General features: G+C 44.9%; 1 protein-coding gene across 4 annotated transcripts in view; it reads right to left on the bottom strand.

Moving 5' to 3' along the window:
* Positions 1-12,298, bottom strand: part of LOC124010592 (glycogen synthase kinase-3 beta-like) — a 40,807-nt gene that overhangs the window by 19,089 nt on the left and 9,420 nt on the right. For all 4 annotated transcript variants that reach the window (XM_046323234.1, XM_046323237.1, XM_046323235.1 and 1 more), the window contains exons 2-3: positions 5,909-6,102; positions 3,388-3,471 (exon numbers count right to left, since the gene is read on the bottom strand). In XM_046323234.1, the coding sequence (XP_046179190.1) occupies positions 3,388-3,471; positions 5,909-6,102 (278 nt within the window). The remainder of the gene's footprint in view (positions 1-3,387; positions 3,472-5,908; positions 6,103-12,298) is intronic.

The raw sequence follows: 12,298 nt of genomic DNA, 5'->3' as shown, positions 1-12,298 counted from the left end.
CCATTGTTTTCAGTGCCATGATCTCCTTGAGGAGCAGATTCAATGCAAGAGAAGCACAGCCAATGGTTTTGATGTGAGGGTAGGACTCCTCCACTTTAGACCAAGCAGCCTTCATGTTTGCAGCATTGTCTGTCACCAGTGCAAATACCTTCTGTGGTCCAACGTCGTTGATGACTGCCTTCAGCTCATCTGCAATGTAAAGACCTGTGTGTCTGTTGTCCCTTGTGTCTGTGCTCTTGTAGAATACTGGTTGAGCGGTGGAGATGTAGTTCATTATTCATTGCCCACGAACATTCGACCACCCATCAGAGATGATTGCAATACAGGCTGCTTTCTCTATGATTTGCTTGACCTTCACTTGAACTCTGCACTCAGCAAATGAGTAGATAAAGCATGCCTGGCTGGAGTGGTGTATGCTGGGCAAAGAACATTCAGAAATCCCTTCCACACAATGCCTGTGAGCATCAGAGGTGAAATAGTTGCATACATAGCTCGAGCAAGACATTCCTCTGACTACATTCCTCCGTTGAGTCAAAAAAACGTCTAATTCCAGGAGGACAATGAGCTGTTGCTATCGATAAGGTGGCGGCTTTGTCATTTTCACCTCGAACAGAAGTAGAGGGACTTTTGTCAGAGGTTGGTTGTTGGGGGTGATGAGGGAACTTCATGCACTTTGCCAGATGATTCTGCATCTTGTTGCATTCTTCACATATGATGTGGCACAGTATTTGCAAATGTACACAGCTCTTCCTTCTACATTAGCTGCAATGAAACATCTCCACACATCAGATAGTGTGCCAGTGGCATTTTCCTGTAAAGATTAGAATCAAATGAAAAAAATGTAATAAAAAAAAAACTATTTCATGTACAGATAAATAATTAAGCAGTTAGATTAAAACAACTCCTTTGTAAGATAGTTTATAAAACATGTATGGAAACAGGTGAATTAACACTCCTCAGTTAGCAGGCTCAACCCACATGGCAGCAAAACCTAACTACCAGAAAATTGTTAACAAGTTAGAAATGATTTGAACACTTTGCTGTAGGCTACTATTTACTAGTTAACAAAAAAATAAATGTCATAAAATATATTCAACCCACCCAGTATTGTAATCAAAACTTACCAGAAAGCAGTCCTTGGCTCAGACAGTGTAGTAATGGGGGCTCAATAGCATCTCATTAGTCGGCAAGATCTTGAGAATCAGCTGCACATGTGATGGAAGAATGCACTGTGCATGGAGAGGGTTGCAATTCCATTGAATTGGGGACAGTTTAACCAAAATATGACCTAGAAGACCTAGAATTTCCTTATGTGTATCCCACAAAAAAAGGTTCAATGTTATAGGCTAACTTTTTTCATGAATTTGACCTCTTGAAGCTAGGGGGCACTATTTTTGTTTGGAAAAATAACGTTCCCAAAGTAAACAGCCTATTTCTCAGGACCAGATGCTAGAATATGCATATAATTGACAGATTAGGATAGAAAACACTCAGTTTCAAAAACTGTCAAAATATTGTCTGTGAGTATAACAGAACTGATATTGCAGGCAAAACCCTGAGGAAAATCCAATTATGAAGTGCATCTTATTTTGAAACCCTTCTGTTCCTACATTTACATTTAAGTCATTTAGCAGACGCTACACATGTCTAGCCTCCATTTAAAGGGATATTAACCAGATTCCTTTTTCTGTGGCCTCCCTAAGGTGTCAGTCTTTAAACATAGTTTCAGGCTTTTATTTTGAAAAATGAGCGTGAAGGATCACATTGCGTAAGTGGAGAGCTGGGGGCTCTCAGAGTGAGTTTGTGCGCAATTGAGTAAAGCCGCCATATTTCCTCCCGCTGTTATTGAAAACGCTACACACTCGGTTGAAATATTATCGAATATATATTTTTAAAACTACCTGAAGATTGGTTATATAAACATTTGACATGTTTCTGTGGACATTATAGATATTATTTTGAATATAGCGATGACCGCTCTTTCCTGTGGATTTCTGAACATAACGCGACAAACGTCAGTATTTTCTGTATAAAAATCATCTTTATGGAACAAAAGGAACATTTGCTGTGTAACTGGGAGTCTTGTGAGAGAAAACATCTGAAGATCAAAGGTTCATTTGATTGCTTTTCTGATTTTTGTGACCAAGCTTCCTGATGCTAAGTGTACATAATGCTATGCTAGGCTATCGATAAACTTACAAATGATTGGATTGCTTTCGATGTAAAGCATAATTTCAAAATCTGAGACGACAGGGTGATTATAACAAAAGGCTAAGCTGTGTTTCGTAATATTGCACTTGTGATTTCATGAATATGAATATTTGTTAGTAATATTATTTGACTGTTGTGCTATGCTATTCAGCAGTTGCTGACGAAAATTATCCCGCTACAGGGTTGGGTAGCGTCAAGAAGTTAAGCAAAATTCCCGGTCTTAACCAAAAATGTACGGAAATTTACTGGAAATTGTCCGAACCTTTGCAACTATTGCCGAGTAATATACTCAGAAGCGGTGGGTGGTGTTCATGCCTTCAAAGTCTGACCAGGACGCTGCTTCGTCTACCTCTTCTACGAAGACATTGTTTTGGGCCGGCCTATAGGACTAGATTCAATGTCCTGGGTGATGGTCCGAACAAAGGATCCACTTTGAGAAAGTCGTATTCCTGGTCGTAATGTTGGTAAGTTGACGTCGCTCTTATATCCAATAGTTGTTCCCGGCTGTATGTAATAGCCCAGAAAATCTTAAATGTTAACATAACATGTAAGAAATAATACATTAAAAAAAAAAAAAAAAATACTGCATAGTTTCCTAAGGACTCGAAGCGGGGCGACCATCTCTGTCGGCGCCATTCCAGGCGAGTACCTCATGAAGCTGTTTGTGAGAATGCCAAGAGTGTGTAAAGCTGTCATCAAGGCAAAGGGTGGCTACTTTGAGGAAATTAAAATATATTTTGATTTGTTTAACACTTTTTTGGTTACTACATTATTCCATATGTGTTATTTCATAGTTTTGATGTCTTCACTATTATTCCACAATGTTGAAAATAGTAAAATAATGAAAAACCTTATACTCTATTATTTATCTTTATTTTTGCTACTGCTTGACTAAAGAAATCTTGGTCGACCAACAGCTTATTGAACAAATAATTGACCAGTTTATTAAAATGGGGTCGGCCCTAATCCCAACAATATAAGAGTATAAACCTAAACAGCTTAACTTAATATGAAAATATTCACAACGGAAAGCCTAAGAATGTAAGTGGTAGAAACAGAAGTTCAGGGGCAACATTTATCCTAGCCAGTGTCAATCAAAAACTTGTTGAATAGGGAGTCTCCATCACCTGCAACAACACACAGAGACAGACTGATGTATGAGCAGCAACCACCCACCTTGTCTCCACTGGAATAGAAGAAGTAGCGCAAACGCACTATGTTGCAGTGGTCCAGTTTCCTCATGATCTGCAGCTCCCGGTTCTGAGACAGAGAGACATTGATAAAAATCTGACAACCAGTAAGCATTAGACAAGTCAAACAGGCTAGAGAAGCTGTCACACTGAGCTAGTTGCACTCTCCCAGAAGAAACATTCCTCTGATTCTGGACCAGTCAGACACTCTCTTAAATGAGTCTTAAAAGGCTGTTGCGAGAGCAAGAGCACGAGAAGGGGGAAGCGAGCGAGCGAAAAGGGGGAAGCGAGCGAGCGAAAAGGGGGAAGCGAGCGAGCGAAAAGGGGGAAGCGAGCGAGCGAAAAGGGGGAAGCGAGCGAGCGAAAAGGGGGAAGCGAGCGAGCGAAAAGGGGGAAGCGAGCGGCGAAAAGGGGGAAGCGAGCGGCGAAAAGGGGAAGCGAGCGGCGAAAGGGGGAAGCGAGCGAGCGAAAAGGGGGAAGCGAGCGAAAAGAGCGAAAAGCGAAAGGGGAAGCGAGCGAGCGAAAAGGGGGAAGCGAGCGGCGAAAAGGGGGAAGCGAGCGGCGAAAAGGGGGAAGCGAGCGAGCGAAAAGGGGGAAGCGAGCGGCGAAAAGGGGGAAGCGGCGGGGGAGGCGAGCGAGCGAAAAGGGGAAGCGGCGAGCGAGCGAATGGGGAAGCGGCGAGCGAGCGAATGGGGGAAGCGGCGAATGGGGAAGCGAGCGAATGCGAATGGGGAAGCGAATGGGGAAGCGCGAATGGGGAAGCGAGCGAATGGGGAAGCGAGCGAATGGGGAAGCGAGCGAGCGAATGCGGGAAGAAGCGAGCGAATGGGGAAGCGAGCGAGCGAATGGGGAAGCGAGCGAGCGAATGGGGAGGAAGCGAGCGAGGGAGCGAGCGAGATGGGGAGAGAGAGAGGAGGAGCGAGAGAGAGAGGAGGAGGAGGCGAGAGAGAGGAGGAGGAGGAGCGAGAGAGAGGGAGGAGGAGGAGGCAGCGAGAGAGGAGGAGGAGGAGGAAGCGAGAGAGAGAGGAGGAGGAGGGAAGCGAGAGAGAGAGGAGGAGGAGGAAGCGAGAGAGAGAGGAGGAGGAGGAGGAGAGCGAGAGAGAGGAGGAGGAGGAGGAGGAGCGAGAGAGAGAGGAGGAGGAGGAAGCGAGAGAGAGAGGAGGAGGAGGAAGCGAGAGAGAGAGGAGGAGGAGGAAGCGAGAGAGAGAGGAGGAGGAGGAAGCGAGAGAGAGGAGGAGGAGGAAGCGAGAGAGAGAGGAGGAGGAGGAAGCGAGAGAGAGGAGGAGGAGGAAGCGAGAGAGAGGAGGAGGAGGAAGCGAGAGAGAGGAGGAGGAGGAAGCGAGAGAGAGGAGGAGGAGGAAGCGAGAGAGAGGAGGAGGAGGAAGCGAGAGAGAGGAGGAGGAGGAGAGGAGGAGGAGGAGGAGGAGGAGGAGGAGGAAGAGGAGAGAGGAGGAGGAAGCGAGAGAGGAGGAGGAAGCGAGAGAGAGGAGGAGGAAGCGAGAGAGAGGAGGAGGAAGCGAGAGAGAGGAGGAGGAAGCGAGAGAGAGGAGGAGGAAACGAGCGAGAGGAGGAGGAAGCGAGCGAGAGGAGGAGGAAGCGAGCGAGCCCTGGTTCAACACCTTGTTGGTTAAATCAGGTGTGCTAGTATTAGAATAGATCAAACAAGTGGAATGGCAAGGGGTACTCGAGGAGAGATTTGCGAAATAGCTAAAACACAACCATGTGTGTTCATCACAGAGCTAGTGAAACGTTCTCAAGATAAGAAACTGAGAATATCTAGTCTGAGTTTGGCACCCCGTTAGGGTCTTAAATTAGAAGCCCACACATGGATAATTTAGGCCAGCTACAACTATCATAGATCATTGTAAAACAGTGACAGCCATAATTGAATGGGGGTCAAATCATGTCAGTGATATCTGAACAGGGAGCAAATTACCCACAGACACACATTATAAGCTATTTCAAACACTGGCACATTGCAGCACTTGTTTATTAACACAGTTACGTCAGTCTGAGGAAATCCATGGGTTGAGTTTCCTTTCGGGTGAGACAAGAAGAGATTAACTAATCATCAACTCAATGCTTGAGCTGAAGCTGGACTAGGGAGGGACGAGACTCCGCCCCGTTTCAGCTCCAACAGGAAGGGATGTGTTCTCACGAAACATGACATCACTGGGGACTAGGGCATCATGCACAGGCCGACTGCCAGGATGATTAACCAAACGCCTATCAGTGTGGTACGGCAGGCTACGATCACCATGAGAGAGCAGTCTCACAGCGGTAAGTGACCTGACAAACCTAGTATTTTCAGTCAAATGACAGTATAAATGTGAGCCCATTTAATGTGAGACTCCAGTTAGGGATCTAGTTTCAGTGACGTAATACTGACAGCGACTCAATGGCCTCAAGACAAAGAACTGTCGTTACTCAAAAACACACGGTGCAACAACACACGGTGCAACAAATACTCTCCGATGTATTCGCCTCTGCAGTGAAATGGTCCTCACCTTGAACCTCTTGTCCTGCAGAACCTTCTTGATGGCTATTAGCTCCCCGGAGTCACACAGTTTAGCCTGGTAGACCACACCGAACGAGCCGTTGCCGATGACCTTAGTGTCTGTATAGCTGACCTCCTGCGGCCGGTCGGGGCCCTGGCCTGGGGTCGCTACCACTGTGGTCACCTTACTGCCATCTTTGTCTCCTGAGAGAAAGAAAGAGAATAAAGCAATGTCACACAAGAGATGCAGTATAGGACAACTCATTCAGCCACACAGTCTTTACACCAAGAAGCTCCTGTAACATTTCTCATCCTCTCTCATCACTGCTTCTCTCTCAGACTGAAGCCTGTAAGTCAGAAATTGGAAGCTGTACAAACCCACTTTTTTTCTATGAGTAATTTCCTAGGAGCAGGGCTACCCATGTTAACCGGCTCTGGCAGACACCCTAATGACAGCCTGAAAGTACAGTAGAAGGATAAAAGGTATAGGCGTAAAGGTTGTGGTGAAAATGAGGATGTAGTTTTAGTCTAAGATAATGTGTGGGTGGGGTGCACTGCAAACGGCTAAGCACTTTCCTAGTACTGTTCCTAGTTTGAAACAGCGCTGCAGGCACCAAATGTTTCCCCGCATAACAGCTCCAATTCAACAACTGCACATCGCAACTTTTGACAACATGAAAGTCTGATGGAGGTGTGAGTTGACAGACCAAGACGAACACTAACAGCCGGTTCCAAATCACTCTTTTACCCACCCCGCTTGGCCCTAAGCCTTCATTGTATGCAGATCGCAAGGGCTCTTCTAACCTACCGTTATGGCTGGCACCTGGCCGTGGACCTCAACACAAACCCAAAGAGCACCAAACAATCCTAGATTGCACTGTTTTCAGACCACTATTGTTTTCACAAATATATTTTACATCTTGGTGATGTCATTCGGAAACATAATGTTAACTTTCACTGCTATACGGACGATACACAGCTGTACATTTGGATGAAACATGGTGAAGCCCCAAAATTGCCCTCCCTGGAAGCCTGTGTTTCAGAAATTAGGAAGTGGATGGCGGCAAATGTTTTGACTTGTGAACTCGGACAAAACAGAGATGCTAGTTCCAGATCCCAAGAAACATAGATATCTTCTGTTGAATCTGACAATTAATCTTGATGGTTGTACAGTCGTCTCAAAAAAAACTGAAGGACCTCAGCGTCACTCTGGACCCTGATCGCTCTTTTGACGAACATATCAAGACTGTTTCAAGGACAGCTTTTTTCCATCTACGTAATATTGCAAAAAAAATTGAAACTTTCTGTCCAAAAATGATGCAGAAGAGTTCATTCATGCTTTTGTCAATTCTAGGTTAGACTACTGCAATGCTCTACCTTCTGGCTACCCGGATAAAGCACCAAATAAACTTCAGTTAGTGTTAAACACAGCTGGTAGAATCTTGACTAAAACCCCCAAATTCTATCATATTACTCCAGTGCTGGCCTCTCTACACTGGCTTCCTGTAAAGGCTAGGACTGATTTCAAGGTTTTACTGCTAACCTACAAAGCATTACATGGGTTTCCTACTACCCATCTCTCCGATTTGGTCCTGCCGTACATATCTACACATACCCTACGGTCACAAGACGCAGGCCACATTGTCCCTAGAATTTCTAAGCAAACAGCTGGAGGCAGGGCCTTCTCCTATAGAGCTCCATTTTTATGGAATGGTCTGCCTATACATGTGAGAGATGCAGACCCAGTCTCAACCTTTAAGTCTTTACTGAAGATTAATCTCTTTAGTGGGTCATATGATTGAGTGTAGTCTGGCCCAGGAGTATGAAGGGGAACGGAAAGGCACTGGAGCAACGAACCGCCCTTGCTGTCTCTGCCTGCCCGGTTCCCTTCTCTCCACCGTGATTCTCTGCCTCTAACCCTATTATAGGGGCTGAGTCACTGGCTTACTGGTGCTCTTCCATCCTGTCCCTAGGAAGGGTGCGTCACTTGAGTGGGTTGAGTCAGACGCGATCTTCCTGTCCGGGTTTGGAGCCCCCCTCGGGTTCATGATGTGGGGGAGATCTTTGTGGGCTATACTCAGCCTTGTCTCAGTGTAGTACGTTGGTGGTTTGAAAATATCCCTCTAGTGGTGTTGGGGCTGTGCTTTGGCAAAGTGGGTGTGGTTATATCCTGCCTGGGTGACCCTGTCCGGGGGTATCGTCGAACAGGACCACAGTGTCCCCCGACCCCTCGTCTCAGCCTCCAGTATTTATGCTGCATTAGTTTGTGTCGGGAGTTTTGGTCAGTCTTATGTCTGGAGTATTTCTCCTTTCTTATCCGTTGTCCAGTGTGAATTGTAGTATGCTCTCTCTAATTCTCTCCCTCCTCCCTACCAGAGGACCTGAGCCCTGGGACAATGCCTCAGGACTACCTGGCCTGATGACTCCTGGCTGTCTGCAGTCCACCTGGTCATGCTGCTGCTCCAGTTTAAACTGTTCTGCCTGCGGCTATGGAATCCTGAACTGTTCACTGGACGTGCTACCTTGTCCTGGCCCGGACTTGCTGTTTTCGACTCTCCCTCTCGCAACCGTACCTGCTGTCTCCAACTCTGAATGCTCACATTCAACAGACATTTACTCCTGAGCTGCTGACCTGTTGTACCCTCTACAACCACTGTGGTAATTATTATTATTAGAGCCTGCTGGTCATCTATGAACATTTGAACATCTTGGCCATGTACTGTTATAATGTCAACCCAGCACAGCCAGAAGAGAACTGGCCACCCCTCAGAGCATGGCTCCACTCTAGGTTTCTTTCTGGGTTCCTGCCTTTCTCGGGAGTTTTTCCTAGCCACCGTGCATCTACATCTGCATTGTTTGCCGTTTGGGGTTTTAGGCTGAGTCTCTATACAGCACTTTGTGACATTGTCTGATGTAAAAAGGGCTTTATAAATACATTTGATTGATTGATTGATTGATTGATTGATTGATTGATTGATTGATTGATTGATTGACAAAGCTTTATAAATAGCAGTGCCAGAACCTGTCAATCCCTAAAGTACTACTCTTCTACGAACTAAAATGTGGTTGAACGCTCCAAGAAGTGCATCATCATGATGAAGTCTACCACAATGCTGTTTCTGGAAATTGACAAGCCAAAATGACATTATACAGCCTAAAACTGCTAGCAAACTCCACCAGCATGCCCCATCAAAGCAAATCTTATTAGTTACATGCACCGAATACAACAGGTGTATTATAGTGAAATGCTTAATTATGAGCCCCTAACCAACAATGCAGTTTAAAAAATACAGATAAGAATAAGAGATAAAAGTAACAAGTAATTCAAGAGCAACAGTGAAATAACTATAGCGAGACTATATACGGGGGGGGGGGGGGTTAAAGATACAGAGTCAATGTGCTGGGGCACCGGTTATTTGTGGTAGTATGTACATGTAGGTAGATTTATTAAAGTGACTATGAATAGATTACCCCACTGCTACTCTCTGTTGTCAAGAGGAGGTGAGGGGGGGGCACTGCAAATAGTCTGGGTAGCCATTTGATTAGATGTTCAGGAGTCTTATGGCTTGGGGATAGAAGCTGTTTAGAAGCCTCTTGGACCTAGACTTGGCGCTCCGGTACCGCTTGCCGTGCGGTAGCAGAGAGAACAGTCTATGACTAGGGTGGCTGGAGTCCGACAGTTTTTGGGGCCTTTCTCTGACACCGCCTGGTATAGAGGTCCTGATGTAAGAAAGCTTGATGTACAAGGCCGTTCGCACAACCATTGAGCCTTTCTACACCACTGTTTGCAAGGAAGACATGCGGGGAAGTAAAATCCATGACTTGCTTGGAAAATATTATTCCTGGGTATCCATTAGACACCAAAACTGAATAATTAGAAAACACTCTGGAACAAGGAGAGACTACCTGGACATGTTCAATAAGAAAAAAAAAGCCTAATTGCTTTCCTTGGCTAAATGTTTTAAAGCATTCCAGTTGAGAGTCCTAATGAACATGACCTTGGCCTGGCAGACACTCTCACCAATTTACTAGAGATAATTTATCATCTCAGATCTTGCAATGAACGTAGAGTGGGCTTGATGGTTTGTTAAATACAGCGGGATTCTTTTTTCCAGACGCTTTAAAAATGGCCACTCCATACTTTGAAGATTTAGCTCTAGGCCTATATATTAGTGATTATACCATGTAGGAGTGTTGGTGTAGCACTGACCTCTTAGCACCCTGCAATCTGTTTTACAACCAGCACTTACATATCTCTGTGTGCACACACACAGAGAGTGCCCTTATGCCCCTCTAACACTGACCTCTGATATTACTGCCTTGGCTACGGCACAGGCTTGACGAGGGAAGAGACATTGCAGCAGCAGAATTTCACAACAGCTACATCGGGGGATCCAGCACTGAACTCTGTACAGCGTTGCTACCGTCTGGGTCAGAAGTCAAGGGATAGAGGAAATACTAGTGTTTTAACAAAATGTTAAATACACATTATCAATGTGCCAATCCTGTCTGAACACGCTGCATCTCTATGTAGGAAGCCACTGAGCTCGTAATGCAGTAGAATAGATGGGAATTTGGTCTCACGGGTCAGACCACTCCAGGTCACGCACTTCCTCCCTTTCTGTGCTGAGTAGCAGGAAAGTGGAGCAAAATGTCAGAGCTGCCAAAGCCTGACGGGGAAGGGAGGGACAGAGCAGAGAGTACTGCCAAATTAGGCATCTCCTCCTCCTCTGAACACACACGCACAGAAAACAAGCACCCAACCGGAAGCCTGACACCATGTTACTACTGCAGGGGATGGAATTGTAATGAGGACAATGTTGATTATAATGGTGATCACTGAAGTTAATGACAATCAGAGATTACAGATTTGACAAGACTGTTCATTATTCTAATGTGTTTGACAGTGTCTACAGTCAGTGACTATTGTTTATCCTCGAAATGTCAAAAGAGAAACCCGATGCCAGGGTGTAGGCCTCAACACCTCTTCCTGTGGTAAATCATCTAACAACACCCCCCGTACTCATCTCTGGGTCTGAAAGGAGAGACAGAGCAAAGCACATTAAAGCAAAAGGCCCTTAATGAAAATCCCTACCCTGACCACTGCATCACGCTTTGGGCAGCTGAGCAATAATCCTATCGTCACACACTGGAGCATCTATCCATTGGCTGCTCTCTCTCAGTTTAGCACTGCATGAAGAGATTGGGTCTGATAGGAATCCAATTGGCCAGTCTACCACAGAAATACAATTACTAGAACAGACATTCCTAACATTCCTAAGTCCTGTTCTACAATGAGTATTGAGTAAAATTGCACTGGCCCGATGGGTCTTTATCCCTTCGAGTAATTCTATTTCTGTGGACCTGCCCCTGACTCCTGAACAACACTTCAATTATTTGTTATACTTCGCTCTTCATTATTTGAGGTATATTCTTAAAATGGAAGAATTGCATTATGGTCCCGAAAAGCACAGAAACATAGTGTGTATACTAGAGGTCGACCGATTATGATTTTTCAACACCGATACCAATTATTGGAGGACCCCAAAAAAGCAGATACCGATTAATCGGCCTATTACTTTTTTTTTAATGTATTTATTTGTCATAATGACAATTACAACAATACTGAACGAACACTTTTAACTTAATATAATACAATTAATCCAATCAATTTAGCCTCAAATAAATAATGAAACGTGTTCAATTTGGTTTAAATAATGCAAAAACAGTGTTGGATAAGAAAGTAAAAGTGCAATATGTACCATGTAAAAAAGTTTAAGTTCCTTGCTCAGAACATATGACAGTTGGTGGTTCCTTTTAACACGAGTCTTCAATATTCCCAGGTAAGAAGTTTTAGCTTGAGGTTATTATAGTAATTATAGGACTATTTCGCTCTATACCATTTGTATTTCATATACCTTTGACTATTAGATGTTCTTTTAAGAACTTTAGTATTGCCAGTGTAACAGTATAGCTTCTGTCCCTCTCCTCGCCCCTACCTGGGCTCAAACCAGGAACACATTGACAACAGCCACCCTCGAAGCATCGTTACCCATCACTCCACAAAAGCCGCGCCCTTGCAGAACAAGGGAAACAACTACTCCAAGTCTCAGAGCGAGTGACTTTTGAAACACTATTAGCGCGCACCCCGCTAACTAGCTAGCCATTTGACATCGGTTACACCAGCTTAATCTCGGGAGTTGATAGGCTTGAAGTCATAAACAGCGCAATGCTTGAAGCATTGCGAAGAGCTGCTGGCAAATGCACGAAAGTGCTGTTTGAATGAAGGCTTACGAGCCTGCTGGTGCCTACTACCACTCAGTCAGACTGCTCTATCAAATAATAGACTTAATTATAACATAACACACAGAAATACGAGCCTTAGGGCATTAATATGGTC

The sequence above is a fragment of the Oncorhynchus gorbuscha genome, linkage group LG23 (genome assembly GCF_021184085.1).
Source record: "Oncorhynchus gorbuscha isolate QuinsamMale2020 ecotype Even-year linkage group LG23, OgorEven_v1.0, whole genome shotgun sequence".
NCBI lineage: Eukaryota > Metazoa > Chordata > Actinopteri > Salmoniformes > Salmonidae > Oncorhynchus > Oncorhynchus gorbuscha.
This window is presented reverse-complemented; position numbering and strand designations above follow the sequence as displayed.